A 27,855-nucleotide genomic window follows, 5' to 3' on the forward strand; every position below is an offset into this window, starting at 1 on the left:
CCCCGTTCCCATTTTAACCAGGCATCGTCTGCTCTCCCTCAGTGTGTGGAGCCCAGACAGCTATCAATTTACCCACACCAGTTCCTTATGGCAGAGCCCTCGGTCTGATTTAAAATATTGACTTGGGGGCTTCCCTGGTGGCGCAGTGGTTGAGAGTCCGCCTGCCGATGCAGGGGACGCGGGTTCGTGCCCTGGTCCGGGAAGATCCCACATGCCCCAGAGCGGCTGGGCCCATGAGCCATGGCCGCTGAGCCTGCGCGTCCGGAGCCTGTGCTCCGCAACGGGAGAGGCCACAGCAGTGAGAGGCCCGCATACCGCAAAAAAAAAAAAAAAAAAAAAAAAAGGAGCTTGACTGTACATACCCCTGTTCACCAAAATCATGTATATACTGACCTCCCCCACTACCCCTTTGGAGCAGTTGCTCAGAGCTCTCTGAAATGCTGTCTCCCGGGCTATAGTCCTCATTTTGCCCCAAATAAAACTTAACTCACAACTCTCACGTTGTGCATTTCTTTTAGTCAAGAACTAGGTCCTTACCAAGGCCCGTGGTCATCAACTGAGATCCTAAAACCGTCTGGTCAGTAAGGGAAACCTGAGGCCCTTTGAAGAACAAGGAAGGTACTTCTGGCTACAACCCAACCCGCTTCCAATTAGAGTCATTACCACCCTCTGCTCTGGGGCCAGGGTGCCCCTCCTGAGATGCTCCCACCACCAGGAGTCAGAGGGGTAGCTCGGCCTACGGTAGGAGCAGTGACCCTAACTTCGGTGAGCTGGTAATGTTTCAAGTGGAAGTCTTTATCCCCACGGAATCTGAAAGCAAAAAGCACCCCTTGCGTGGGCTCATCAGGAACCACCACGTGGGGGAGGACAGCTCTGCGGATCGCACATCCCTGGCACTGTGTGTTGTGAGTTAGGGCCTTTCCTAACCACTGTGTGGGAACTCCCCACTGTGGGTTTCTCGCTGTCGCTGATCTAAGACAGACCCGGAGATTCTCCCTTCCGTCTACTGACAACCATGGATGGGGGTTTAGAGTGGGTAAAGATTAGGCGGGAAGATTGACCTGAGTCCCAGGTGCCTGGGGTTCACTCGGGAGACTGCAAGCCCCAGGCTGCAAAGTGAGAGCGCTGCTGCGATTTTTGGCCGCATAAGCGCCGAGAGCCAGGAAGGCCCTGAAAGTGTCCGGCTGCTGAACACCGAAACTTTTGATACAATTCATCTTTACCAAACTCCTTTTTGTTGGAAGATGAAAATTCCAGATGCGGTTATCTGACAGTAAGGAATTCCCAGGGAACTTTCAAGTTCAAAGTTCCACCTCAGACCTGAAAATATCGCCAGCATGGAGAAATTTCCAGGAATCTGCACGACATCAGCTCCCCAGGGGATCCAGGGTCGGACCCTTGCCTTTTTGCCTCTTATTTCCCAGGGCCGTTTGGCCGTGTTATTCTGACCCGGTACAGCCAGGGCTGATATATAGGCCTCGGCTGAGGCTGTGAGCCGGCGCCGCCTCCCGCGCACGGCGAGAGGCCAGCCGGGGACGAAGCGCTGCTCCACCGCCGGTGAACTGCGCCTCTGCGCATGTTCCACGGAGACACCGGGGCTCTTAACGCTGCCGCGTGTCCCCGCTGGAAAGGGACGCCTATTAAGTGCTTCCTACTCGGGTCCTTCTGCCTCTCATCACCCTGAGTGGTGGCTCCCGAGGTCACTCTGCCAGCCGGCTCTGCGGCACCGTCTGCTCCTCCTGCAGTCACGGGCCTCCCGGCTCTGCCGCAGCCCAGAGTCCAACGTGCCGGGGCCCCACTATTACCGCGGTGGGTCTTGGGCTGGATGCTGGCCTGGCACGCGTGTGAGAGCCTGGCGTGGGTGTGCGGGCAGGGCGACGAGAACCGCGTCTCAGTACGCGCCTCCCTCCAAGCGTCCCTCTGCGGGTCCCGGTTCTGCACACCGCCCCGCCCCGTCCCTTCCACCTTCCTCACCGCGCCCCCTCCCCCGGACCCTCCCCCCAGCAACCGGATCCAGGCTTCTCCACCCACTCCCACCTGCCTCACCCCCTCCACGGGCCTCCCCCCGCCCCTCCCCCTCCCCTCTCCCTCCTCCCCTCCCCCTTCCCCCTTCCCTCCCCTTCCCCCTTCCCTCCCCTCCCCCCTTCCCCCTCCCCCCTTCCCCCTCCCTCCCCTCCTCCCTTCCCCTTCCCTCCCCTCCCCCTTCTCTCCCAGGCCTCACCTGCGGCCGCTCGCGCTGGGCGGGGCCCGACGATGACAAAGCAGCGGCTGGCGGCGCGGGATCCGCCCCCCGCGCTTCTCGGGCGCGTCGGCCCTGGCGCGGCTGTTATGGAAACGGGCTGGGCGCGCAGGCGGCGATGATGGGGCGGCCATGGCCCGGGCCGGCAGCTCCAGCGGCAACGCGGCAGTGGGCGAGCGGGCCGGGGTCGCTGGGCGGCCAGAACCGTGGGAGCTGTCCCTGGAGGAGGTGCTGAAGGCGTACGAGCAGCCCATCAACGAGGAGCAGGCGTGGGCCGTGTGCTTCCAGTGCTGCCGCGGGCTGCGGGGCGCGCCGGGCGGCCGGCGGCGCATCCGGGACACAGCGGACATCCTCCTGCGCAGGGACGGCTCGGTCAGCGCGCAGCGGGAGCCCGGCGCGGCGGGTGAGGCCGGTGGCGGGGGGCGGTGTCCGCTCGCGGGGAGGGGCTGAGACCCTCCCTCCCTTTGCTGGACCTGGACCCGGACCCGGCGCCCCGCTTCTGGCGCCTTCCCTCTCTGGACCCGCCGACCTCTCCCATTTCCGCGCCCTCCCTCTGCCGCACTGGGGGCCCCTCCTCCGCCTTCTCTCTCTACGAGACTGGAAGGCCCTCCTTCCTCCTCTCCCCTTTCTGGATTGGGAGCCCCCAGCAACTCTCCGCTGGGACGCGGACCTCCGCCCTTTGCCCCTGGTTTTCCTGTTTCCCTCTGCTAGACATGAAAGTCACTCTCTCGACCTGGGAACCTCACCCCCCCCTTTCCTGGATTCCGCCCACCTGAAACCCATCTTAACATCAGGGCCCGCTGCTGGCTGGAGAGGAGGGAGGGGGCTTTGGCTCCTTGCCTGAGGCCCTTCAGCAGGGAGACTGGACTCTGCCCCTCCTACCGCGGTTCTCCCCACCTGGGCTGCTTCCTTTTTCCTCTGGGGGTCTGCAACCCTCAGACCTTCCCACCCAGTGACTGGTGGTGTGGATCCTTGTTGGACTGGTAGGTACAGGACAGGCGCTTAGGCACGAAAGGAAACACGTTTTTCTCGGGCTCGTTTTCCGTGGGTATGAGGATTTAACAGAGAATGTGTAAAATTTGGGGAACAACTTGCTTAGTGTTCTGCTCTGAACCATGAACGGGAACCAACAATGAAGCCCTTGAAAGGTACTTGAAGTCTATGGAGAATGCTGAGTTTAAGTGATTTGTAGCCTCTTTAAGAAAAAAGTTTTCTTCCTGGAGAAGCAGAGTGCTGGGACGGAGCATATGACGATATTACCCCCAAAAGTGATACCCTTGGGGAAGCACACAGGCCAGCTGTGTGTGCTGGAGGGGGTGGGTTTGCAGAAATCCATGGGCAAACTCATGGAGGTCTGGGAAGGACCAGGGCAAAGCTAGCCAGAAGCTACAGCTCCTTTGGTAACAGGGAGGAGTCCGCGGAACCTCTCCCACCCACTATGACCGACACTATTTCTCCACAAGCTCCTTCTCATCTCTGAACCCTGCTCCCACCTCCCTTAACACCTCAGCTGTGTGACACTTGAGAGTTGCTCTATTTTGCACAAAAACACTTACTTGACAGGAGAAAATAATAAGAGCTGGACCCAAACAGTACTGTTCCCATTTTACAGTCGGGTAAGCTGAGGCTCAGGCTTACCCATAGTCACACAGGAAGCGGCAGGATTTGGATTCAGCCCTGATGCTCTCAATGCTTGTGTCCACTGTCTTCAAAGGCTGGGCTGAGAGCACGATACAGGATGGCCTCTCGTCATCGGGGGGGCCCTGGAGTCTGCATATTCACCAAGAGCTTTTCTCGTAAAGCTGTATGTCCTCCTTAAAAGACCTTCCCTGTGGCCCTCCTCATCCCTGAAGGCACACAGTGTAACCCAGGGGGTGGCTTCTGGCACCGCAGAGCAGTACAGGACTATAATGGGCCTGCCTGGTCTGACCCTCTGATTTTAAAGATGGGGAAGCTGAGGCACAGAGTGGTAAGTGGTTTGCCACCAGTCAGGTGCAGAGCTGAGGGGTCCCTGCATCTCTGACTGTGGGGTCAGTACTCTCCACAGTGGACCACAAGGGCCATCCTCGGGTGCAGCGGTCATCTGGTTCTGTCCACTTCTCCAGCCCCGGCGATGTGTCAGCCCCTTCTTCCTGGTCCCTGCAGGCCCAGCGGCGCTTGTGCTGCCTTCATACAGGTTGACTGAAAATCCAAGGCTGCGCTTCAAAGCTCACGTGTGGCCACTCTCCACTGACCTGTATGGGGACGTCCCAGCCCATGACACAGAGGGGCCCAATTTCATTTTCCTTTAGACATGATCTTTGGTTTCTGTCCATGAACACGTCTTGTAAAGGTGGATGAGGTTTGTGACTTGCTGCCTCTTTAAAGGTTAAGAAAAATAGATTACCCTGAACTTTCTCTTCTGTCCCTGTTGAGCTTTTGTGAATCAGCTGAAACTTGAGACCAGCTGTCTCCCTAAGGTAGCTAACCCAGCGTTGCTCTGGGACTTGAGTGATTACTGGATTCACTGAAAGATGCGTGTTTATCTTGTGCTGTAATCGCAGTTGAGAAGAAGGTTCCCATCCTCCCTCAGGAAGTTCTGGTAAATGTAGGCATTAAGTCAGCGTTTAAAATAACTTTAAAGAAAGCAACAACCAGGGACTTCCCTGGCGGTCCAGAGGTTGAGACTCTGTGCTTCCACTGCAGGGGGAGCAGGTTTGACCCCTGGTCAGGGAGCTAAGATCGCACATGCTGCGTGGCCAAAAAGAAGAAAAAAGGAAAGACATCAACAACCAAACTAAACCTGACTTGCGGGGGGCCGGAGGTGTGGAGGAGTACTATTACTTTAGCATAGGAGTGGGAATACTTCCCACTTCCAGCTAAGCAGGGGAAGCTTACTCGAGTAAACTTCCTAGTCGGCAAGTCTGAAGACTTCTTCATAACTGCTTGGAAGCCCCCTTTTTCAAGTGGGAAAATGGAAAAACATGTTAACAATGAAGTTATTTTTTTTTTATATTTTTTAAATTAATTAATTTACGGCTGCATTGGGTCTTCGTTGCTGCACGCGGGCTTTCATTGCGGTGGCTTCTTTCTTCGCGGAGCACGGGCTCCAGGTGCGCGGGTTTCAGTAGTTGTGGCTCGCGGGCTCTAGAGCGCAGGCTCCATAGTTATGGCACACGGCCTTAGCCGTTCTGCGGCATGTGGGATCTTCCCAGACCAGGGCTCGAACCCGTATCCCCTGCATTGGCAGGTGGATCCTTAACGACTGCGCCACCAGGGAAGCCCTAACAGTGAAGTTATTTTTAAGAAGCCATTATTAAAACCTCCTGATGGGGAAGGGTGTTTTGTTTTGTTTTTAAACTGAGGCAAGAAAGTCCATCAGGCATCTCTGCAGTGCGTGTGCTGACCGTCCTCTGAGGCAAAGCCCATTCATGCAGCGTGGCCAGTGGTCAGTGGTCCTGGGACACTTTCAGTGGCATTTGTCCGCCTGATGCCTCCAGGGCAGGCCCGCCAGGACACTGCCTGCTCCAGAGCAGCTCTCGGCTGTCACCTTGCCTGAGACCTCCCAGCCGACATTTGCGGGGAAACATAGCATACTTTTCTCCAGGCACCAGGCTCTCCACCATGAAAACCCCCTTGGGCAGGTGGAGGGTGGGTGCAGGGTGTCGATGGGGCTCCTTTCACCTCCGACCTTCTCCATTCTGCTTATGCTAATTTACACGTTGCCCTGCTTTTCTGGGGTTTCTCTTGTCAGTTTCGATGCTGGAATTTTGCACAGGCCCCTCTCTTCACGCTTGGGTGCTCATGTGACCTGTCCGCCAGGTCACACCTGCCCCTGCACCCCTCTTCCCACTCTGCCCTTTTCTGCCTGTAGTTCTGAGGCCACTGGCCCTTCCAGGCCCAGCCCCCCCACCAAGCACCGGGCCCTGTCTCCAGAGTGAAGCTTCCCCCTTGCAGCCCACCGCTGCCTAGAGGCAAGGCCTTCCCAGTTCACCTCGCTTGCAGCCCTGAGTGCCAAACACAGAGACCATTTAGTTTGTCCTGTGTTGGACCTTGGCATCCATGTGTCATGAGCTTCGTGGGGCCTGGTTCTCTATCTACCTCTTTACCTCCAGCCCAGTAGGTGGAGAAGTAGCAGTGCTGGGGCCCCCACTTCTGCATAAACTGGGCTGAGAGTGGCACATGCCCAGGGAGTGGGGAGGACTCATGAGGGAACAAGTATGGAGCCCACATCACCCTGGGCCCAGGGATCTGTGCACACAGACCCAGAGACACATGTGCTGCTGTTGCTGCCCCTGCTGCTGCTGTTTCTGCGCTGCTGTCACTGTGTGTGTACGTGGGGCTGTCTGTGCTCACTGGAGATGCCCCTTCCCACGCCTCCTGGCCCAGCACGTCCCTTCCCAGGAGCTGAAGGGGGACCCCTGGTGTTCCAGGCAACCCTGCGTGTCCTGTGGGCTCCAGGCCCTCAAGGTGGACTTGCTGGGCCTCACTGGGAGATCGCCTCCTGAGTGACCAGGGATTGTCTTTATAGCTTGCCTATATCTTTTTTAAAAATTGTATTTATTTTTGGCAGCGTTGGGTCTTCGTTGCTGTGCGCGGGCTTTCTCTAGTTGCGGCGAGCGGGGGCTACTCTTCGTTGTGGCGCGCGGGCTTCTCATTGCGGTAGCTCCTCTTGTTGCGGAGCTGAGTGTCCAGCGGTGAGAGGAGAGTAGGGCCTGGCTGGAAAGATGAAATCCTGCTTCCGAGGAGAGCATACTTCCCTGAATCTCCTCCTGGCAGCCAGAGTGTTTCCGGTTGAAACATTTTCTTTGAACCAGGTCCTTCCCGTATGGCTTTTGTCTCCTGCTTCTTGACCCCCCCCACCAAAGCTACCATGCACCCTTGCTGTCACGCAGGGGTCCTCCTGGGCCCTTTGCTCCTGTGGGGTCACACAGTCAAGATATGGTCCGGGGATGCAGCGGCTCCACCTTGCCATCCTGGGAGACGGGGAGCGAGGGAAGCACTGCTGTGAGCCCATCCTACAGACGAGAAAACCGAGGTTCAGGAAGCAAAGAAGCCATGCAGTCACCCTCGGGGAGAGGTGGGGACAGCGCTGGCAAGTAGACTCAGCCTTAGCTTGCGCCCACCCCTGCCTGACCTTGGGAGGTTACTTAGGCCTCTGGGTGCCTCAGTTTCATTCTCTGTGCAGTGGGGGTTTGATAGCAACTGCCCCAGAGGCCATGTGGATGTTTGGGGAGCCTTGGGGCATACCTGGCGCCGGAGGCACTGGCTTGTGGGCTGTGATCCCGGTCCCCTGTGCACCTCCCCAGACACAGCTGGGGAAGCAGCTCCTGCAGGTTCACGTGCTGGGCCCAGAGCAGGACTGCGGGAGTCAGGGGCCTGGGCGCTGCTCCACTGCACTGTTCTTGGTGGGAAACACCCTCCGCTGCAGAGAACCCCAAGCGCCCCCTGCAGGAAATGGGGGCGAGGGCTGAAGGCACTGCATGGGGCAGGTGGGCGTGCGCGCCCGCGCCGGAAGGGTGCGACTGTGTGGGCTGGTGTGCTTGTAGATAGCATTGAGATTTAGTCTCACCTCTGAGCAAGGATTACCTCACAGGAAGGCAGTCCCTCGACAAGCTGTGTTCCCTGTTGGGACACCTGTGAGATGCCTACGCCTGGGGTCACTTGACAAATGAGCCCATGGTACGCTCAGCCCACCCGGCCCTTTGCCAGTTCTGCCCCATGCTTCTAGGAGAGGCTTCAGGTCTTTGGGGTCCCTGGGGGACCCGTGTGCCCTGGAGGCTTCGCTCATGGGGTATGCAGCCCAGCCTCTCTGCCACTGTAGGGCCCCACTCCTGCTACCCAGGTCTTCACGCAGAAGGGGTCCTTGGTCCCCGGGACAGCATCAACGGTTCAGTGCCAGGGCCACGCTGTGGGGGCCGAGGTATTTGTGTGGCTCCCACAAACGGAGCACTGGGCATTGGTTACTCTGGTCCCAGGACGTGGCCGTCTAAGCAGATACTCCAGTGAGTGTCAGATGCTAGGGTTTCGCTGTGATCCTGTTAGACTCCTGGGAGGGAGTTTGGCCTCCGGGTACGGCCCAGTCAAGGAGGAGGTGGCTTGGAGTTGGCACCCCTGTAACTGGGCAGATGAGCCTGTCCTGAGCCCAGGGCGGCTAAGCACAGGGTGCCCACCACTGTGTCAGCTCCACCCGGAAGCCCCAGCTCCACCTTCTGTTCGCTGTGTGGTCTTGGTAAATCTCTGTATCTCTCTGAGCTTCAGTTTCCTCCTCTGTAAAGAGGGAGACGTGGCGCCAGCCTCCACGAGGAGTCTGTGCCAGCTGAAGCCACGGTAAGTCATTTGCTAGCTCTGCAGCGAAGCGCTGGGCACGGAACCACCGTGGGGCCCCCCCAGTCCTTGCGACTTAAAATGCAACTGGGTTGGTGAACACTCACCTTCCAGACCGTGCTGGGTTGTGATGGGCGCTGAGGGCTGGCTGCCCCCTGCCCCCTTGAAATCAGGGAAACTCGGGGCCCTGGCACCTCCGGGAAGCACCTTTGTCAAGTGTGGTCCCTTGCACCTTCCATGGCCCCCGTTCACAGCTACAGGCTTTTACTGCCCATCCAACACCTGTATACGCCCAGCTGCTCGCTGGGAGTTAATGCTCCACTGATGCTGGGGGTGCAGTGTCTTCCGTTATTTAATGGATCAGCCCGACACAAACGCCCTTTATCTTTGGCAATCTTCCTGTCTCTTGATGGCGTTTTGAAAATATTTGCAGAGTTAGCAGGTTCACTTAGCAGAGAATTTCACGGTTTGGGTTTTTTTTTTTTTTGTGGTATGCGGGCCTCTCTGTTGTGGCCTCTCCCGTTGCGGAGCACAGGCTCCAGACGCGCAGGCTCAGCGGCCATGGCTCACTGGGCTCACATGGGCCCAGCCACTCCGCGGCATGTGGGATCTTCCCGGACCGGGGCACGAACTCGTGTCCCCTGCATCGGCAGGCGGACTCTCAACCACTGCGCCACCAGGGAAGCCCAACGGTTTGTGTTTTTTTTCCACCTCAATTTAAGGCAGCTAAACTTCATACCCTAACACAGTTCTGCGTGCCTTATTCAAGGAAGGTGGTGGAAGGAGGTGGGTTTTCTGTGTCTCGTCCAGCCTGGCCTCTTGGGAGGCCCGGGGGTGGCTCAGGGAGGGACTGGAGCATAGATTCTGGGGTCCCCCAGCCTGGCCACAGCCAGCACCACCACTTACTAGCTGTGACAACTTGGGGCAAACGAGCTCACTCCCTTGGGCCTCTGTTTCCTCATCTGTGAAATGGGTACGAGAACCACCTACCTCCTGGGCTATACACCGGTTACACGACTGAGTACTTGTAAACATGCCAACTCAGTGCCATGTTTAACGATAAACCTAATAAAATACCTAGAGCCCAATTCAGCACCTGGGTTTCGTCCCAGGGACTCTGAGTCTCTGGCAGAGACAGTCTGGGGAGAAATCCCCAGAGGTGGTGGCCAGACGCCAGCTGACCCAGCGCAGCTGTCGGGAACTCTGGAGCAAGGCCTGCCCTTTCCACTGCGTCTGGGTTTCTCATCTAGCTCTGATTTGGGGGTGTGCGGCTTCCGACCGTGAGGGCTTTCCCTGGGCCTGGCTGACCCGAGCTGGCCCCTGTTTACTTCCTCTCTCCCCTTTCACTTGTGCCCTCAGCCTTGCTTCCTGAGGGGGCAGGATGGACTCCGTGGCCCTGTTGGCTGCCCCCTCTGAGTGGTCGCTGTGCAGGGCGAGCAGGGGCTGTCTTTGCCAGCCTACCCTCCGCCCCTGGGGCAGGGCTGCACGACTCGCCTGGTGTCCAGCCGGGAGCTGGGCCTTGTTGGTGTCCGTCCAGGGACTGATGGCTCAGCTTTCTGGTTTCTGATGGAGACCTTGGGCGATGCACTGTGTGCTCCTGGTGGGGGGACAGTGGGGGGCGGGGGCCGGCCCCGTGTGTCGGGTCCCAGGGCCGCTGAAGCTGGTCCCGACTGCCTCTTCTCTCCCCTTGCAGAGTCCACAGCGATGGTGTCACCGGCCAGCTCGGAAGCCCAGGTACTTTAAAAACAAACTCTACACGTTAAAAGTTAGGTGTCTTGTATAACGCACTTAAAGTTATACAGTTGCTCCCGTGAGGCAGGACGCAGATAAATGCTCAGTGGCTTAGTGGAAGGGCTTGATAGGGAGATTGAGCCCAGAGGGCAGGCGGTGATGGGGGAGCCCGCCAGGGTGGTGTGGACGCGGTGGGCCCGAGGTTCAGGGGGAGTGATGTACCTCCCTCCCTCTCCCCTGCGACCCCCGGGCTCCTGGAGGGGCCTCCCACTGACCCGAGGGAGGAGGGGGGGCAAAGGTGATGTGGTCTCCGGGGCTCCCTGGTCACAGAGTGTTGGACAGGAATTGGGTCTGGGGGACAAACAGGAAAAGCAGCCCACAACCAATGTCCCGGAGCCCCCATCCAACCCAGAAGGCAAACCTCACCGGCAGGACCTCTTCCTGTGTCTCCCGTCCCATCCGCCCGCCCGCAGGTAATTGAATTCGATGTTTATCATTCTCCTGCCTTACGAAAACCAGTTTTGTGCAAATACGTATTTATATATTAAACACAGTGTTAGAGCAAGGGTGTGGGCACAGGCCAAACGAGGCTGTGTGGTTTGCTGTGTAGAATTCAGAAACAATAATAAAACCATCCCCAAGTTTTCTGACTTTTTCTCATCGCCCCATGCTGGCCATTCTTAATAATGTCAGTGATAAGATACCCCTCTGGCTGGGGTGGATGCCCTGCTGGTTACACAGCATGGATTTCCCATAGGATTGCCGTGAACTCTGTGCTATACAGTTTTCTGGAACTTGAGGGGGAAAAACCCAGCCACGCGTTTCCAAGAACTGATTTCACTGCTTGCCGGCTCCTGCTGCCGGGGCTGCCCTGCTGCCCGCAGGCCTCGAGTAGACTTGTGTTCACGACCTCCCGCTCCAAAGGAGGCCTCTTGTTAGCAGTTTTGAAACTATTTACAAGGAACTCTGTATGTAGGGGTCCAGTCTGCACCGTTCTGCCTGGAGCCTCATCAATCAACCTGAGAGCCCCACCCGAGGAAGTGGGGCAGGGCAGTCTCCTGTGCGGTTTGCCTAGATTCTCACACTGGCCCTTCGGTTACTCGGGCCGGTCCCTGGGGCTGGCCCACTGGGCCTGCGGGTGCCTGGTTCCCACGCTGCCCGGGCAGGCGGGGTTCAGGGTTCTGAGGCTCTTGGCTGGCTGCCCAGATTTTTCCTTATGGGGAAGCCGGTGGTCTTTGCCTCTGAGAAGCTTTTAAGGAGCAGCTATCAGATAAGAGACTGCAGTGGAGTTAACCCTTTCACTGATGTGATGCCCGCACGGGCCTGCGACCAGGACCACCGGGGGAGGCTGGGTGGGCGGCAGGCTGTGCTGGAGCAGGGGAGCTTTGCTGCCTGCCCCACCCCATGGGACACAGTGGCCTCCTTCGGAGAGACTGAGTCAGGGCCACCCCCTGACTCAGTGAGGTCCCCCCGCGGGGGTGGGAGTGGAGTTCACTCCCCCCTACCATCTCCTTCCTGGCCCCCACCTCTGAGCCAAGAAAGGACCGCTGGAAATTTGTGTAAAGTAGGGCCCTCGCCCACCCAGCAGTCCTGAGGGGCATCCAGGCGCTTTCTGGAGATCCCACTGCCGCAGGGACTCCACCAGCCACGGCCTGGCCCTTCAGTCATCTGTCAGATGTGGCCGGCCTTCGGCCTTTGGGCCTCTGACTCATGGTTCTAGGGTGCGACTTGGAGCCAGGTCTGACCCTCACCTCTGAGGCAGAGATAAGACATCTCCAGGCTGGGAGTGTTGTTGACTTTTGCTGGAACTTTTCTCCCACTGGGCCCTTGCTCTTCCCACGCGTCCAGTGTCCCGAGCCAGGCTTACGCCCCTAGGCCCCCTCCAGGCTCAGGGTGTCTTCGGAGGCGTTTCTGCAGGACAGGGAAGGCCTGTTCTCGTGCCCTGTCCCCTGCACAGCACTGACACTCGCGCCTGTCCTTCAGCTCTGCTCCAGCCCACTCCCTTGGGGCCCAGGGGGGTAGGATCACAGGAAAGGAGAGGAGAGGCCAGAAGGGCCCCGGAGGCCAGGTGGCCTGCACGTACCTGGTGAGGGTACAGCTCTGTCCGTGGCACAAGGTCTGGGCACCGGCTGCAGGCCAACCCGACCCCCAGGCCAGCGCAGCCATCCTGTGCCATTCTGTGTCTCTGCCCCACCTGTGAAACCAGAGGTTACCTCAAGGCTTGTGGCAAGGTTGAGTGGCAAAGAGCTGTTGTCATCTTGGCATGTGTGTGTCTTCTGCATCATTGTCCTCAAGGGAAACCACGAAAGCAGTTTCAAACACAAAAACAAAGTGCTGTGCATACTGGATGCAGCTTCCTTAGTCTTTTTTTTTTTTTTTTTTTTTTTTAAGGATTTATTTATTTATTTTTGGCTGCGTTGGGTCTTCGTTGCTGCGCGCGGGCTTTCTCTAGTTGCGGCGAGCGGGGGCTACTCTTCGTTGCAGTGCACATGATTCTCACGTGGTGGCTTCTCCTTGTGGAGCACGGGCTCTAGGCGCACGGACTTCAGTAGTTACGGCTCGTGGGCTTAGCTGCTCCGCGGCATGTGGGATCTTCCCGGACCAGGGCTCGAACCCGTGTCCCCTGCATTGGCAGGCGGATTCTTAACCACTGCGCCACCAGGGAAGTCCAGCTTCCTCATTCTTATTTCTTATGCTCAGCTGAGCCACTGGCTGGCATGGAACTGCTTTCCCCTTGGTGCCTCCCTGTCAAGCAGACCCGCGTCCCAGGGCCACTGTGTGAGCAGGGGCTGTGGGGTGCACACGGCACTGGGACAGATGACTGTCTTCCACAGAACCTGGCTTCCTAGATGTTAATGGCAGTCTGTGAAAACAGGGTTCCCCACCAAGTAAAATTGAAAGCAGAGTGGAGAGGTCTCTCTACCGCAGGACTCATGTTTCTAATATGCTAATCCACTTTTTAAAAAACTTACTATGGGGCTTCCCTGCTGGCACAGTGGTTAAGAGTCCGCCTGCCAATGCAGGGGACACAGGTTCATGCCCTGGTCTGGGAAGATCCCACATGCCGTGGAGCGGCTAAAGCTCACGAGCCACAACTTCTGAGCCCACGTGCCACAACTACTGAGCCCACGTGCCACAACTACTGAAGCCCGCGTGCCTAGAGCCCGTGCTCCGCAACAAGAGAAGCCGGCACAGTGAGAAGCCCGCGCAACGTGACTAAGAGTAGCCCCCACTCGCCGCAACTAGAGAAAGCCCGTGCTTAGCAACGAGGACCCAATGCAGCCAAAAATAAATAAATAAATTAATTAATTAAAAAAAAAACTTACTATGGAGAAAGAATTTCAAGCATATACAAAGCCAGCAGAATAGCATGGTGGGCCCCGCAGCTAAGGACACACCTGTTCCCTGCGGGCGCCGCCCCTTCCCTCCCCACCTGCCCCCTGGTGACCCCACCCTGCTCCCCGTCCTCAGGTACAATTACTTTTTAGGTTTTTCTTTTTCAGGTTAAATTTACATACACTGAAATTTACATGCAGCTTAAAATACTGAAGGGAGGGGATCTTGCTTTTTGTGAGTTCCAGTGTCAAACTTTATCGAATAAGCTAGTCTTTCTCTTCTGATTTAAAATATACTGTTACAGCATATGAAAAGCTAATGTTTCACGAGGTTGCCTCTCTGTCTTTTTTTAACAAAGCCGTTGGGGTAACAGACATTTGGTGAGTCCTGACCAACGTGTATACCATGTAAGCGACACCGTACTCGAGAACACAGACCTTTTCCAACGTTCCTATGCTGCCACAGCCTCCACCCCCCATGCCGTCTGGGAGCCGTGGGCCGGCCCTTGGGGACTGTAGATTTGTACGCGGAGCCCAGCAGCCTGGCGTTCTGGCTCTGGGCTGTGCACGAGGGTCAGGGCTCCACACGGCACACGGCTGCCCAGCTCACGACTAGCGTGGATATGTTTTTCCTCTCTCTTGGTTCAGTTCCCCAGAGAGGAGCTGCAGTCCCGTGGCAAAAGCGTGTTGGATTACAAGAACTTGCCACACAGTTTTCCACAGTGGCTGTGCTGCACGGGGAGCACCCTGTTGCCCGTTTGGGTGACCCTGGGCGCATCCCCAGGGAGGACAGCTGCTGTTCCATTTCACCATTAGAAGCCACGCGGTGGTGACCTTCTCCTGCGGCAGCTGGGACCCCGGCCCACCGCCGGCCCCCTCCCGACACCCCTCCAGTTCGTGTGTGCCCTCCCTGCCTGTTTGTGACCGCGGGCCCCTGTCCCGCAGGTGGTTCAGTCGCTGGGCTTCGCCATCTACCGCGCGCTGGACTGGGGGCTGGCGGAGCACGTGGAGCGCGAGCTCAGCCCGCAGCTGGAACGGCTCATCGACCTCATGGCCAACAGCGACTGCGACGACGATGGCGGTGGCGGCGCAGCCGACGAGGGCTACGGGGCCCCCGAGGAGGAGGAGGAGGCCGAGGGCGGCCCCCGCGCCGTGCGCACCTTCACACAGGCCATGCGCCTGTGCGCCGCGCGCCTGACCGAGCCCCGGGGCGCTCAGACCCACTACCAGGCCGTGTGCCGCGCACTCTTCGTGGAGACGCTGGAGCTGCGCGCCTTCCTCGCCAGGGTCCGGGAGGCCAAGGAGGTGAGTGGAGACTGGGGGACGCCCAGGCCGTAGGGACCAAGGACATGGGGGCGCCTGGCAGGGGCTGAGGGCGAGGCAGACGGGACACGTGGGGGCGGGTGGAGCAAGGGGTGGGGCCGTGAAGGCGCCTCCACCCGCAGAGGCGGGGCCAGGAGGGCGGGGCCAGGCTGTCCCTCTCCAGTCCCTGCCTCCTTCCCTGTCTCCCTCTGTCCGTCCACAGGGGGTGGAAATCCTCAGCTCGCAGCTCACTCTGTGTGGGAGTGCCCTGAACGCTTTGTAGGTTTTAGCTTAACCCGCACACCTCCTGCTTACCCGGTTTTGCACAGGAGGGAACTGAGGCTCAGAAACTTATATAAGTGGCACCTTTACCCCGTGACCTCACTCCTGTTGCCTCTAAGTTAGTTATTAACTTCTCTGATCCCCATGTTTGCATCTGCAAAAGGGGCTGTGCCTCCTGCCTCCGGCTCACCTGCCCAGGTGATGGTTCCTTCCGAAAATAGGGTGCAGAGGGCGGCCCAGGACCCATGCAGAGGTGCCAGCATGCTGGAGCTTTGGGGAGGTGGGCAGTTCAGTGAGAGGACGCTTGCCCAGGTGTTTGCCCCGCTGGTGACAGTCTGCTGTTCCCCTCCGCCTCCCTCCGCGGTTATCACCCTTTTTCCGGATGAGCAGTTGGAAAGCCTCTGAGAGGCTGTGTCCTTGCCCCACGCCACAGCTAGTACAGAGCAGAGGGGGCCTGACCCGGCTCCCAGCTGGCCTTCTCCCGGGGCTGCTCCGCTTCTTCGTGGTCTCAGAGTCACAGGAGGTGACAGTCTCCGCCCCAGCTCTCCCAGCCTCTCCCTTGGTGGGAACTGAGGTGTTTCCTTGAAACGGGGGTCACAGCCCACAGGGACCCCTGCCTTCTGCCAGCATTTCACAGATGAGAAAAAGCAGAGATTTTTGGAGAGGTCGGGAGGTATTTTTGGAATTAACTGCTGCTGGTCCCTGATTCCACCCTGGCCCTTCGTGGGCACGTGTCTCTCGTTTCCTCTAACCAGGAAGCGTTCCTGCACAGCTTCTCTGGCTCTGAGCTTGAGCAGGCTCTCAGGGTTGTTTTGATCGATGGGCCTGGGACCCAGCGCAGGACAATTCAGATGCTCCTTGAGCCACCTGGCCCTCATCTACAGCCCAATCCTAGCCCAAGGGGGGGGTGGCCCCTCGACAAGGCCTGTGCCTCCGAAGCCCCATCCCCCTTCTTCCCTCCCCACGCTTCCCCGGCATCTCAGAGATGTCCTTCCAGTGCTCTCATTGTGGATGGTCCTAATGCTTTTCTGTCACCTGTCTTGTTGCTGAGGTCAATTCCTTACCCAGGCAATAAAAGCTCTTTGTTTTAGGAGCAAACAGCTCTAGACTTCAAGCAGTTGACCCGAGAGAAGTCTGGGAAATTGGAGGAGGTGGTGAGAGGGAGGCTGTTGGTGGGGCGCAGCTGGGCTGGCATTTGGGCAGAAACAGCCTACTCAGGGGGCAGGTAGAGATACTCCAGGAACGACAGGAGACCCACCTTCCTGCCCTTTGTGGAGACCGCCAGGTCACACGCAGGTCTATTTTTAGAATCACACACCTTGTGCTTCTCAGAGACTTGGCAGAGTTTTCTAGAGCGTCCCAAAGCAGTTTGGCAAGTGGCTTGGGGTGAAAGCCAGGGTAACCGGTTCTGTCTGATTTGGGGGATGGGGAGGGCGAGGCTGTGCGCCAAAGGCAGCTGCTTCTCCAGGGAGGAAGATTGGAGGAAGAAAGGCAGCTGCTGCCAAGATGCAGGGCAATGAACCTAGCAGCCTCTTCCCAAATTCTCAGCATAGAACAGCTACCTCACGATCCCCGACATCCTTCTTGGGCCCTCACCGTGATGGCAGCATTTTCCCCAGGCCGTGAAATCCATCCCTGTGACTGTTTGCCTTGGCCTGCTGAGTAACTCACCCTCTCGGCTGTCCACCCACCCATCCAACTACCCGTTTATTGATTCATTTATTCATTCAGCCAATGTTTAAGACCTAGCACGTGTCTCACACAGTGCTAGGAGCCAGAAACACGAAGATGAAAAAATAAAAGCAAAAACAGAAACCGTGGTTCTGGCCTCATGGAGCCAACCATTCAGACAACAGTCAAAGCAGCAGATAAATGTACAACTGCAGATGGGATCGTGTGCAGAGAAGCGGCCGAGGGTGTCCCGTGACGGTGGGTGTGCGTGGGGCCCGGGGGCCCTGTGAGCTGAGGTCTGAAGCCCTCAGTGAGGGGGATCAGTGAGGGAAGGGGACAGATTCTACTGCAGCCAGGAGGTACTGTGTGGGTGCTACGTGGAGGTTGTGCTTTCTCCCCTGCCCTTGCCTGGGAGATGCAGCCACAGATAGCCAGTGGGACTCCAGCGTTCCCGTGGGGCTCCAAGGCTGATGGCCTGGTTCCCCCAGATATCTTTCTGAGCCCCAAAGCCTTGTCCAAAGTGCCCACTTGTCCCTTTTGTAGCTGGTGGACCAGTAGCCCCTGTGGTGCACAAGCATCCCCAGGGAGACAGGCCAGCAGGGCCCACATCCCCACAGCTGCTCTTCTCCCATTTCTCCTGGACTTACAGATGCTGCAGAAGCTTCGGGAGGACGAGCCGCAGTCAGAAAAGCCCCTGATGGAGCTCGACAGCCTGGGGCGCACGGACTGGGTAAGACGTGGCCCCCGCTGGCCCGGGGCACAGCCGGGAGCCCTGCCCGGGGCTAAGGGCCATTTTCATCTTCTCGGGGGCCCAGGCCCGACTCTGGGTCCAGCTCATGCGGGAGCTGCGCCACGGAGTGAAGCTGAAGAAGGTGCAGGAGCAGGAGTTCAACTCCCTGCCCACAGAGTTCCAGCTCACCCCCTTCGAGATGCTGATGCAGGACATCCGCGCCAGGAACTACAAGCTGCGCAAGGTCATGGTGCGCCCCTCAAGGTCATGGTGGGCCCCTCAGGCTCATAGTGGGCCCCTCAAGGTCATGGTGGGCCTCTCTAGGTCATGGTGCGCCCCTCAAGGTCATGGTGGGCCTCTCTAGGTCATGGTGGGCCTTTCAAGGTCATGGTAGGCCGTCTTGAAGGGGGTCCATGTTCAGCCCCCCTCTGCTCGCTGGAGCCCCTCCTTGGTGTGCTGGCCACTGAACTGGGGCAGACGTGGCCCGGAGTCACATGGTGCATGGTCCTTTCAGGGACACAGTGTGACAAGGGCAGGGAGAAGGGGACCAGGGGCAGGAGCTGAGGCTGCAGGATTGTCGCATTTAACGCTCACATAGCCCCTGCTGTGTGCCAGCATCGCTGAGAATCTTAAGCGTGCGAGTTAATTTCATCATTATGACAACCCTTTGAGGTGGTGCCGCTGACCCCCATTTCCACATGAAGAATCTGAGATTCAGGGGAAGCCTGTGGTCAGGCCTTGAAGGCCACGGCCGCACAGCCACTGAGAGGGAGGCTGGAGTGAGGCCCAGGCGCTGCCCATGGCTGCATGAGCCCCTCTCAAGGCCACAGCCCTGGCAGGTGGGCCCTTAGCCTTGCTGCCCTCACCCCACACACAGGTCAACGGGGACATCCCTCCCAGGGTGAAGAAGGATGCCCACGAACTTATCCTGGACTTCATCCGCTCCCGGCCTCCGCTGAAGCAGGTACCGGCTCCCTTGGGGCGTTTGGAAGGTTGGTTCTGGGGCGCTCACTGCCCCAGGAGCACACAGGGCCTCCACGTCAGGCCTTGTGATGCCGTGGGCTCCGGATTCCTCATGCAGGGTTCCTCCCCAGCTTGGGAGTCGGCTCCCACCTGGCGCTGCCACACCCCCTGCAGGTCTCAGAGAGAAGGCTTCGCCCCTTACCCCAGAAACAGAGAACGCTGCATGAGAAGATCCTGGAGGAGATCAAGCAGGAACGCAGGCTGCGCCCCGTGGAGGACAGGCACTGGGACGGGCGGGGTGAGCGGGGTGAGCACGGGACACCCCTTCCTCTGCCCCTTGCCTCCCCTCCACCCCCCAACCCGTCCTGTCCTGTCCTGCCTTACCTGCTGCCTGCCCCAGGGTTCGGCTCTCTGCCCTGCATCCTCAACGCCTGCTCTGGGGACGTCAAGTCCACTTCCTGCATCAACCTGTCCATCACGGATGCCGGGAGCAGTGCCCAGCGCCCGCGGCCCCGGGTCCTGCTCAAGGCGCCCACGTTGGCTGAGATGGAGGAGATGAACGTATCTGAGGTCAGAGTCCACGGGTTCTTGAAGAGACGCTGAGGAGGAGTGGGGGAGGGGAGGGGGAGGGGAGGAGGGAGGGGGCAAGGACACAGCCAGCGTCCATCCGGCGTCCAGCTCTGTGAGGTGCGCCCTGCTTTGAAGCTGGTGTCCTGCTGTGGGGCTGGGTCTGCCCTAGGGGCAAGCATGGCTGGGCTCAGGACCCTTTCCCATCTTGGCGGCTCAGAAGGGTCACTGGGACGGTGGCCTTGAACCACTGTGGCCTCTGCACAAAAAGGTCTAAAGCAGAGTGCTCCGTCCTCCTGGGGCTGGGAAACTGGGCAGCCCCCCTCAGAGGTGAAAAGCCAGCATGTCCCAGCGGGGCTCTGCATCCTGGCTGCTACCCTCTGAGCCCAGAGACCAGGGTGGTGGCCATGTCCACAGGCCCCACCTGCCCCCCAGACCTGCCCTCCCAGGACTTTCCAGGAGCCGCAGACCAGGGTGTGGTTTTCGAGGCACCCGCCTCCCCCTGGCCTGGGCAGTGTGTAGCGGAGGCCCCTGTGCCCGACACCTTGGTCCAAGGACCGGCAGGAGGCGCTGGCGGGCAGAGAGGTCAGGGAGGTGCCGGCTGGCGTGTTCGCAGGAGGAAGAGTCGCCGTGTGGGGAGGTGACACTGAGGCGAGACCGCTCTTTCTCGGAGCACGACCTGGCCCAGCTCCGGAGCGAGGTGACCTCTGGCCTACAGCCCCCTGGAGGCCTGGAACGGGCTCGGCCGCGTGCGGACAGCGTGCAGTCCTGGACGCCCAGCGCCCAGGAGCCAGGTGGGTGCTGCCCTCCCTTCCCTGGGCACCCTCATGCAGGCGCCCTTTGCCCCTGCCCGGTCCCAGCGGCTTCAGAGGGTACAGGGAGCTCACACCTGCAGGAAGGGTATTTATCGCCCCAGGCAGCCATCCCCCACCTTTTGAAACTTTATTAAATTAGTAATACATACTCATTGTAAAACTAAAAAAAAAAGTTCCCATGGGGCTTCCCTGGTGGCGTAGTGGTTGAGAGTCTGCCTGCCGATGCAGGGGACACGGGTTCGTGCCCCGGGCCGGGAAGATCCCACATGCCGCGGAGCGGCTGGGCCCGTGAGCCATGGCCGCTGAGCCTGCGCGTCCGGAGCCTGTGCTCCGCAACGGGAGAGGCCACAACAGTGAGAGGCCCGCGTAAAGCAAAAAAAAAAAAAAAAAAAAAAAAAGTTCCCATGATTCTATTACCTAGGGATAATTGCTGTTGACATGTTGGTGTATAGAAAGAAAGCTGGATGGATGGATGATTGACAGATCCTTCTAGTGTTTCTGTCAATGGAGACGTGCCCACAGAGTAGCACACACCACTCTGGAGCCTGACCAGTGCCCTGGGTTTTGTCACGAGCCCCGCCCTTTCCCCGTCGGTCAGCACGCAGGACGGTACGGTTCTGCTGGCCACACAGGATTAGTTGGTCCCCTCCGTGGTGAAGGCTGGGCCCCACCAAGTGCCCCGGGTCACAGGGTTGCCACCCTGCCCAGTGCCTCCCACCAGGCATGGCCAGGCCCCCTTCTCTCCCCTCAGGGTCACCTTGAGCCCCTGTGTTGCTTTCTGGCCCCTCTCGGGATGGTCTCATTTGGTGGCTATGACTCACTCCTGGTGTGAAGAGGTCCAGGCCAGGCATTCCGTACCTCACTGTCCCCCTATGGTGGAGGTGGACCCCCTCTTCCCCCTCCGACCCTCTCTGCCCCTCTGGGTCTTCAGGCAACGGGTGGTGAGGGGCGCTGACCAAGGCTGCCACGGCCCCATGATGGGGCGCAGATACGGGCCCCTCTGGCCTGCCGCACTGCACAGGCCCTGGATGTGGGAGATGTGTCCTCTACTAGACCCCTCACCCCCAGGAAACCACCGCACCATCACCTCCTGCTGCCTGGAGGGCCATCTCCCCCTTCCCTGGGCACAGCTGTCCAACGCCAGAACACCTGCAGGTTGTCCTGACAGCCCCCGGGTCTTCTACCAGGTTCTGTCAGCATCCAGTCCCGGCATGACCCCAGCTCCCCGCCACGCAGTGACCTGGGCTCAGTCGAGGACAGGCCTGGGGCCTCCGAGTGGCTGGTGAGTGACGGAGGCGCGGTGGTCCAAGGTGGCTGTGATGGGCTGGTGTGCCAGCTGGGCTCAGGAGGGGTGAGGGCTCCCCTCAGTGGTGTGCGGGGTCTATGCTCCAGCCACCCCATCTGGGCAGGTTGGGCTCAGGAGGGGTGAGGGCTCCCCTCAGTGGTGTGCGGGGTCCACGCTCCAGCCACTCAACCTGGGCAGGTTGGGCTTTGCTGCCGTCCCCTGGACCTTCTGGGTACTGCGGCCCCCTGGGCCGGAGAGGGGCCTTGCTAAGGGGACAGCCCAGTTCCACCTCTGGGGGCTCAGGACAGGTGAGAAGCCCAGCGCCCTGTGCCTGGAAGGCAGCCTGGTGACACTGGAGAGCACTTTCTCAGGTCTCGACTCTGTGCCGCTCCCTCTCGGCGCCTCCGTTTCATTGGCTGTGAATTTTGTCTGACTTTTCATCGTGAGGAGCTAACAGTTGCTGACGTTTTGAGGTCCCCACTTGGACCTGAACCTTGGTGGATGATTTTATCAAATGCGATGAGAGCAGTGAAGTGCCTGGGGGGCCACAGGGCACCGTGCTGATGCTTTGAGAGACGGAGTTCTGTGCTAAGAACACAGGACTGTTCCCCTGGGGGCTAGGACAGGGTGTACTCGCCATGGCGGCCCAAAGGGCCGGGCGGTTATGACGAGGTGGACAGGTGCAACCACCTGACTGGCAGACCCGGAGTCACAGTGGATGGTTGGCACTGGGAGGGAGGTGGGAGCGGGGGAGGGTTCCAGGAGGAAGGGCAGTGGGCCTGGGGACTCTGGCTGGCTCTCACTGGCCTGGTGTTGGCAGGTGGGGAGCAAGGCTGGAGGCAGATGCTTCAGGTCTGGGAGCACTGCGGATGAAGGTGGGATGGGCTGAAGGGTTACATGTGCAACGAGGCCATCCGCGGGCTGGGGGCCGGCCGGTGGGGTGGGTGGGGCCAGGTCAGAGAAGCCTTGCCTGTAGCCATGCACAGAGAAGTCCCGGGGAGCGGTGCGGCTCCCTGGCGTGGCCGAGCTGAGAAGCGGGGCGTTTTATGGAGCTGCTGGGCTTGGTGGACCGAGGCCAGGGAGGTGCCAGGGTCCTCCGGGAAGAGGGGAACTTATGGAGATGCCCTGAGAGCCTGAGACCGGCCCCTCGGGCCTCCTGCCACAGGAGTTCAGCCACCCCGTGGAGAGCCTGGCTCTGACGGTGGAGGAGGTGATGGACGTGCGCCGTGTGCTGGTGAAGGCCGAGATGGAGAAGTTCCTGCAGAATAAGGAGCTCTTCAGCAGTCTGAAGAAGGGAAAGGTGAGGGGCCCGGGGTTGGGGCAGGCGAGGGCAGGACCGGGCCTGGCGAGTTCTGGACAAAACTGGGCTCTAACCAGGCCTTTCCGTACAGATTTGCTGCTGCTGCCGGACCAAGTTCCCACTGTTCTCCTGGCCGTCCACCTGTCTCTTTTGCAAGAGGTGAGTGAGCCTTCTGAATGCACCTTGGCTGTGAATTAACATGGGAGGGAGGGGTAAGAAGCCTCTAGGCTTCTGTCTAGTAGAGCTTCCTGCAATTCTGAGGATGATCTATCAGGCACTGTGAGTTGTGCAAGGAAGGGACAGAATTTTTTATTTAATCGTAACAGCTGAGCAGCCCCCACTTTCAGCCAAGGTGGGGTAACAGGAAGCAGGACAGGCATCTTCCGCATGAAACAGCCAAAAAGAAAGAAAAAAAAAACGTCAAACACGTGAAACACTGGTTCTCAAGACATCAGGTATCAAGCAACCAACGGGAAGCAGACAGGGTGAGCTCTATCCTAGGACTGCCTCAACTCTGGACTCGGAGCCTATTCAGCTCCTGGAGTGGAGGAGCTAAAGGTGAGAACGAGGGCACCCGTGCAGCTAGAGTTCTCCCCTCTGGAGAGAGTCCTCCAGGAAGCAGGTCTCAAGAGACCTGCAGAAGGTCCCCCTTGAGTGTTCAGAGTTCTGATCAGCACATACACGCAAGGAAATTTCTGCGGGTTTGGAAGGAATCATCTTGAAGCACAGATTGGCAAACTCCAGCCCATGGGCTAAATCTGGCCCACTGCCTATTTTATAAATAAAATTTTATTGGAACATAGCCACACCCATCTGTTTATTATTCATTTAGTCACACCTAAAATGTTGACTATCTGAGCTTTTACAGGAAAAGTTGACTGACCCTGTCCTAAGGGTTTAAAGGAACAGTACCAGGAATAGTGTCTATTCCCACCAGCCATGGTGGAAAGTTGTGATTCATGGCTGCTGAGTGGAATACACAGGAAGGTCTTGCCTCACTAGCGAGAATAAGTGCCCCTAGACTGAGCACTGCTCCAGAACTAACAAATCACAAAAGCAAGACCAGAAAGGACCAAACTATTCCCAAGTATCCTGACGGCTTCCCAGAGCAAAGCTCAAGAATAGGAATAAAAATATATCCAGCAGCCAGCAAGATAAAACGCCTGGCGTCCAATCAGATATTACCAGGCATGTCAAGAAGCAGGGGAACGTGACCCATGACCCACATCACCCAGAACTGACACACATTTTAGGGTTAGCAGATAAGGACATTGGAAGGTTTTTTGTTTTTGTTTTTTTGGCCACACCGCACAGCATGCGGGATCTGGGTTCCCCAACCAGAGATTGAACCCCGCGCCCCCTGCAGTGGAAGTGCGGAGTCTTAACCACTGGACCACCAGGGACGTCCTGTGGACATTAAAAGTTTTGAACTGCATTTCATATGCTGCCAAAGTTAAAGACATGGAAGAGGTAAAGGAGAGACAAATTGAACCTCTAGACATGAAAACTGGAATGTTTGGGATGAAAATTACACTGGATGATTTATAGCAGGTTAGACATTCAGAGGAATGTGCAGAAGAAAAGATTAGTTAACTTGAAGACCTAGCAATAGAAACTATCCAAAACAAAATTATCCAAAACAAAAACACTGAGAGAAAAAATAATTTGAAAACGAAAAATGTGTTGGCAAGCTGTGGGATAACATTAAGAAGCCTAATATAGGTGTAATTAAAGTTCCCAAAGATGTGGGGGCAGAAAAAGTATTTGAAGAAATAACAGCTAAAAAGGTGTTCCAAATTTGATGAAAAATATAAACCTACAAGAAACTCAGTGAACCCCAAGCACAAGAAATATGAATAAAATCACACCAAGACACATAATAATTAAATTGATCAAAACCAGTGATAAAGAGAAATTCCTAAAGTCAGTCAGCAAATAAAGACATGTTATGTACAGAGAAAGAGAAAGATGACTGCAGGTTCCTCATCAAAACATTGCAGGCAAGATGTCAGTGGAACAACATCTTTAAGGTACTGAAAGAAGAAGAAGAAAAAAAACGGTCAATCTAGAATTCTGTACCCAGCAAGAGGCAAAAGTAAAGATTTCCAGAAATACAGAAGCCGAAAAAATTCTTCACCAGCAGACCCACACTGGAACAAATGTTAAATGAGGTCTGCCACGTAGATGGAAAGTGACACCAGATGGAGACCTGAATGTACACAAAGCAATAAGAGCACTAGGAACAGCAACTCCTAACATATAAGATTATCTTCTTATACCTCTTTAAAAGGTAAACCAATACCCAGCACCCAACAAGGTAAAATTCAGTGTCCATCATCCAGTCAAAGATTACCAGGCATGCAAATAATTAATAAAAATGTATCTTGGGGGTTATCACATATCTGTAAGTAAAAAAATATAACAATAGCATTAAGACCAGAGGTGGAGGACTGTAAGTATGCTGTTATAAGTTTTTATATGAGATGGTAAAATATTACTTGAAGGAAGACTGTGATAAGTTAAAGACTATCCTATGAGCCCAAAAGCAACCACTGGAATGGCTTGTATGTCAACAAAGAAGATAAAATGGAATCATAAAAAAGACTCAATACAGAAAGCATAAACAGGAAAAGGGAACAAAGAACAAATAGGACAAAAAGAAAACAAATCACAAGATGATAGACTTAAACCCAATTATATCAACAATTATATTAAACATAAATGGTGTAAACAATCCAATTAAAAGGCAGAGTTTCTCGGATTGAATAAAGAAAGCGAGACAATCTGCTGTCTACAAGACATGTAATTTATTTTTAACTTAATTTTATTTTTTGGCTACGCTGCACGGCTTGCAGGATCTTAGTTCCCCGACCAGGGATCAAACCCAAGCCCCCTGCAAACCCAAGCATGGAGTCCTAACCACTGGACCGCCATGGAATTCCCAAGACATGTACATTAAATAAAAGACACAAACTGGTTGGAGGGAGGTGGGTGGAGAAAGATACACCACACCAACATTAGTCTAAGGAAAGCTTGAGTTGCTATATTAATACGATACAAAGTAGACTATGGAGTAAAGAGTATTATCAGAGTTAAAGGAATTCATTTCATAACAATAAAAGGAGGAAATAATCCTGAACATTTTCCACACCTAGCAAGAGATTCAATATACATGGAACAAAACATTGACAGACTGCAAGGAAAAATAGCTAAATCCATGCTTATAGTTAGAGATACGAAACCCTAAGGGTCTAGGAGGTTTGCATGACACTACCACCAACTTGATCTAAGCGACATTTAGAGAAACTAGACCGAACAGTGCGATGTATGTTCTTATCAAGTGCACACGGAACGTGCACCAAAATTGACTATTCTGGGTCAAAAATCAAGTCTCAAAAATGCGGAAGGATTCATATCATACAAAGTATGTTTCCTGACCACAGTAAAATAAAATCAAACTAATACAGAGGTTTGTTGACGGCGAATTAATTATGGGACATCCATGCAAGAGTGCATGGTCCCTTGTTTTAAAAAATGAATTTGGACAATTTGTACTGATGTTGAGAAGAGCCCTGGTGTATCTTTATAGGATAGTACACATGATACCCCATTTCATTTACTGTATTTTTACTTTAAATGTATGTTTTTGTTAATTTATGCTTAGATATGGAGAATGGAAACTGCTGATAGGAGGGATCATCTCTAGGATGGGCTTTACCGGAGAGGACTCGTGTCTAAATTAAAATTCTCTCTAATGTTTGAATTTTTACAACAAGAAGGCATTTACTTTTGAAATCACGTATGGGAAATAAACACTGTTAATCACTGCTTAAAGATGGGCATCTCACTTGAGGGCCCTCTGGCTCTGACAGTGCTTGTGGAGAGAGGGGTCAGGTACCCTCCACTCCAGACCAGATGCTCCCCAGCAAGAGCGAGGAGGGGCAGAAGTATTTTGGGTGCAGAGCTGAGTAAAAAGAAAAGCAAGATTTGGGAGTAAAATGAAAGTAAAGCACTGACGTGGCCAGGGGTCAAGCGGGAGGCAGTGACAGCCTAGCCTCGCCTGTGTGCCGGGCGGGTGCTGGATCCCTCACAGCTGACACTGCAAACCCTCTTCTTTTCTCTCCAGAGCTGTCTGCAGTTCCTGCAGCATAAAGGTGAGGACCACCTGGGGTCAGAGCGAGGGCCCACATCTCAGGTGTCCTGTGGCCCGACCGGGCCTGTCCGGGGGTGGGCAGAGGCTCTGCTGTCTCCTGTCGGGTGATCCCTGCTCACTACTCACCACTTCAGCTCCTTCCTCCGGAGCGATCCGCTTCTACACTTCCCAAAACTGCAGTTTTTAAAGACCCTTGTAAATGGTCCCTTTTTTTAAAAATTAAATATTCTGTTAGTAGGCCAGTGCCAGGAGACCCGTCTCTTTCTCTAAAAGTCCTCCTTCTGACACCCCAAATTCCTTGAGTGTCTTTGGAAAGCCTCATTTTATAGCAGCTTGGGGTGTCTGCATACACGCAGGTGTGCACAGAGGTAAAGGATAATATTTGGAAGGATGTCACCCCTTTACACCTCGTCCCAGAAACAATCATCTGTCTGAGGGATTTTTACCACCACTATTTTCAAAGCCTTACTTTTTATGCTGCCACTTGGCTATAGAGAGGCCACCTCGTCAATGCTGAGTGCTGATTGCATACTGTCCGCAATGCTCCACCTTGCGTGTTGGCAGCTGTCCGGGGGACCCGGGGGCCTGGAGTGTCTCTCTGTGTTGCAGGTGAAGATGCCGTCTAAGAAGTTTGCACACATTCCCGTGTACACGCTGGGCTTCGAGAGTCCTCCGAGGGTGCCAACCGCCAAAGTCACGCTGGCACAGAGAAGAGACGCCTTCCAGTGCGTGCCTGCCCTTGGTGATGTCCCTGTGGTGGGCAGGCATCACAGTCACCTGAAGGCTGGGCGGGGGCCTATGTGCTGGGGTGGGGTGGGGCTGAGAGGTCAGAGCCCAGGACCCAAATTCCTCCCAGGGAAGAGCTGCTGCGGGATGGACTTTGCTCTGCCTGATGTGGGCACGGGGGGATGTGGAGACTCGGGAGGACCCCTGACGGCCCCGTCCTGTCCCAGACCCCTGCAGGGCCCCCACTGGCGGAGCGTGGAGGAGGAGTTCCCGCACATCTACACCCACGGCTGCGTCCTGAAGGACGTCTGCAGCGACTGCACCGGCTTCGTGGCGGACGTGGTGCGCTCCAGCCGCAGGAGTGTGGACGCCCTCAACACCACGCCCCGCCGCGCCCGCCAGACCCAGTCCCTCTATGTCCCGAACACCTGGACACTCGACCTCAAGTGA

At 56.5% G+C, this 27,855-nt stretch overlaps 1 protein-coding gene across 1 annotated transcript; it reads left to right on the forward strand.

Annotated features, from left to right (window-relative positions):
- Positions 1–2,344: 2,344 nt before the first annotated feature.
- Positions 2,345–27,855, forward strand: SPIRE2 (spire type actin nucleation factor 2). The gene is made up of 15 exons (XM_065898426.1): positions 2,345–2,642; positions 10,239–10,279; positions 14,557–14,916; positions 17,516–17,596; positions 17,682–17,846; positions 18,474–18,560; positions 18,734–18,857; positions 18,960–19,129; positions 19,743–19,920; positions 21,129–21,292; positions 22,392–22,526; positions 22,618–22,685; positions 26,653–26,680; positions 27,289–27,404; positions 27,633–27,855. Exons 1-15 carry the CDS (start codon positions 2,372–2,374, stop codon positions 27,853–27,855), a joined length of 2,211 nt encoding a protein of 736 aa, XP_065754498.1. The 5' UTR covers positions 2,345–2,371.

The sequence above is a fragment of the Phocoena phocoena genome, chromosome 20 (assembly GCF_963924675.1).
Source record: "Phocoena phocoena chromosome 20, mPhoPho1.1, whole genome shotgun sequence".
Lineage (NCBI taxonomy): Eukaryota > Metazoa > Chordata > Mammalia > Artiodactyla > Phocoenidae > Phocoena > Phocoena phocoena.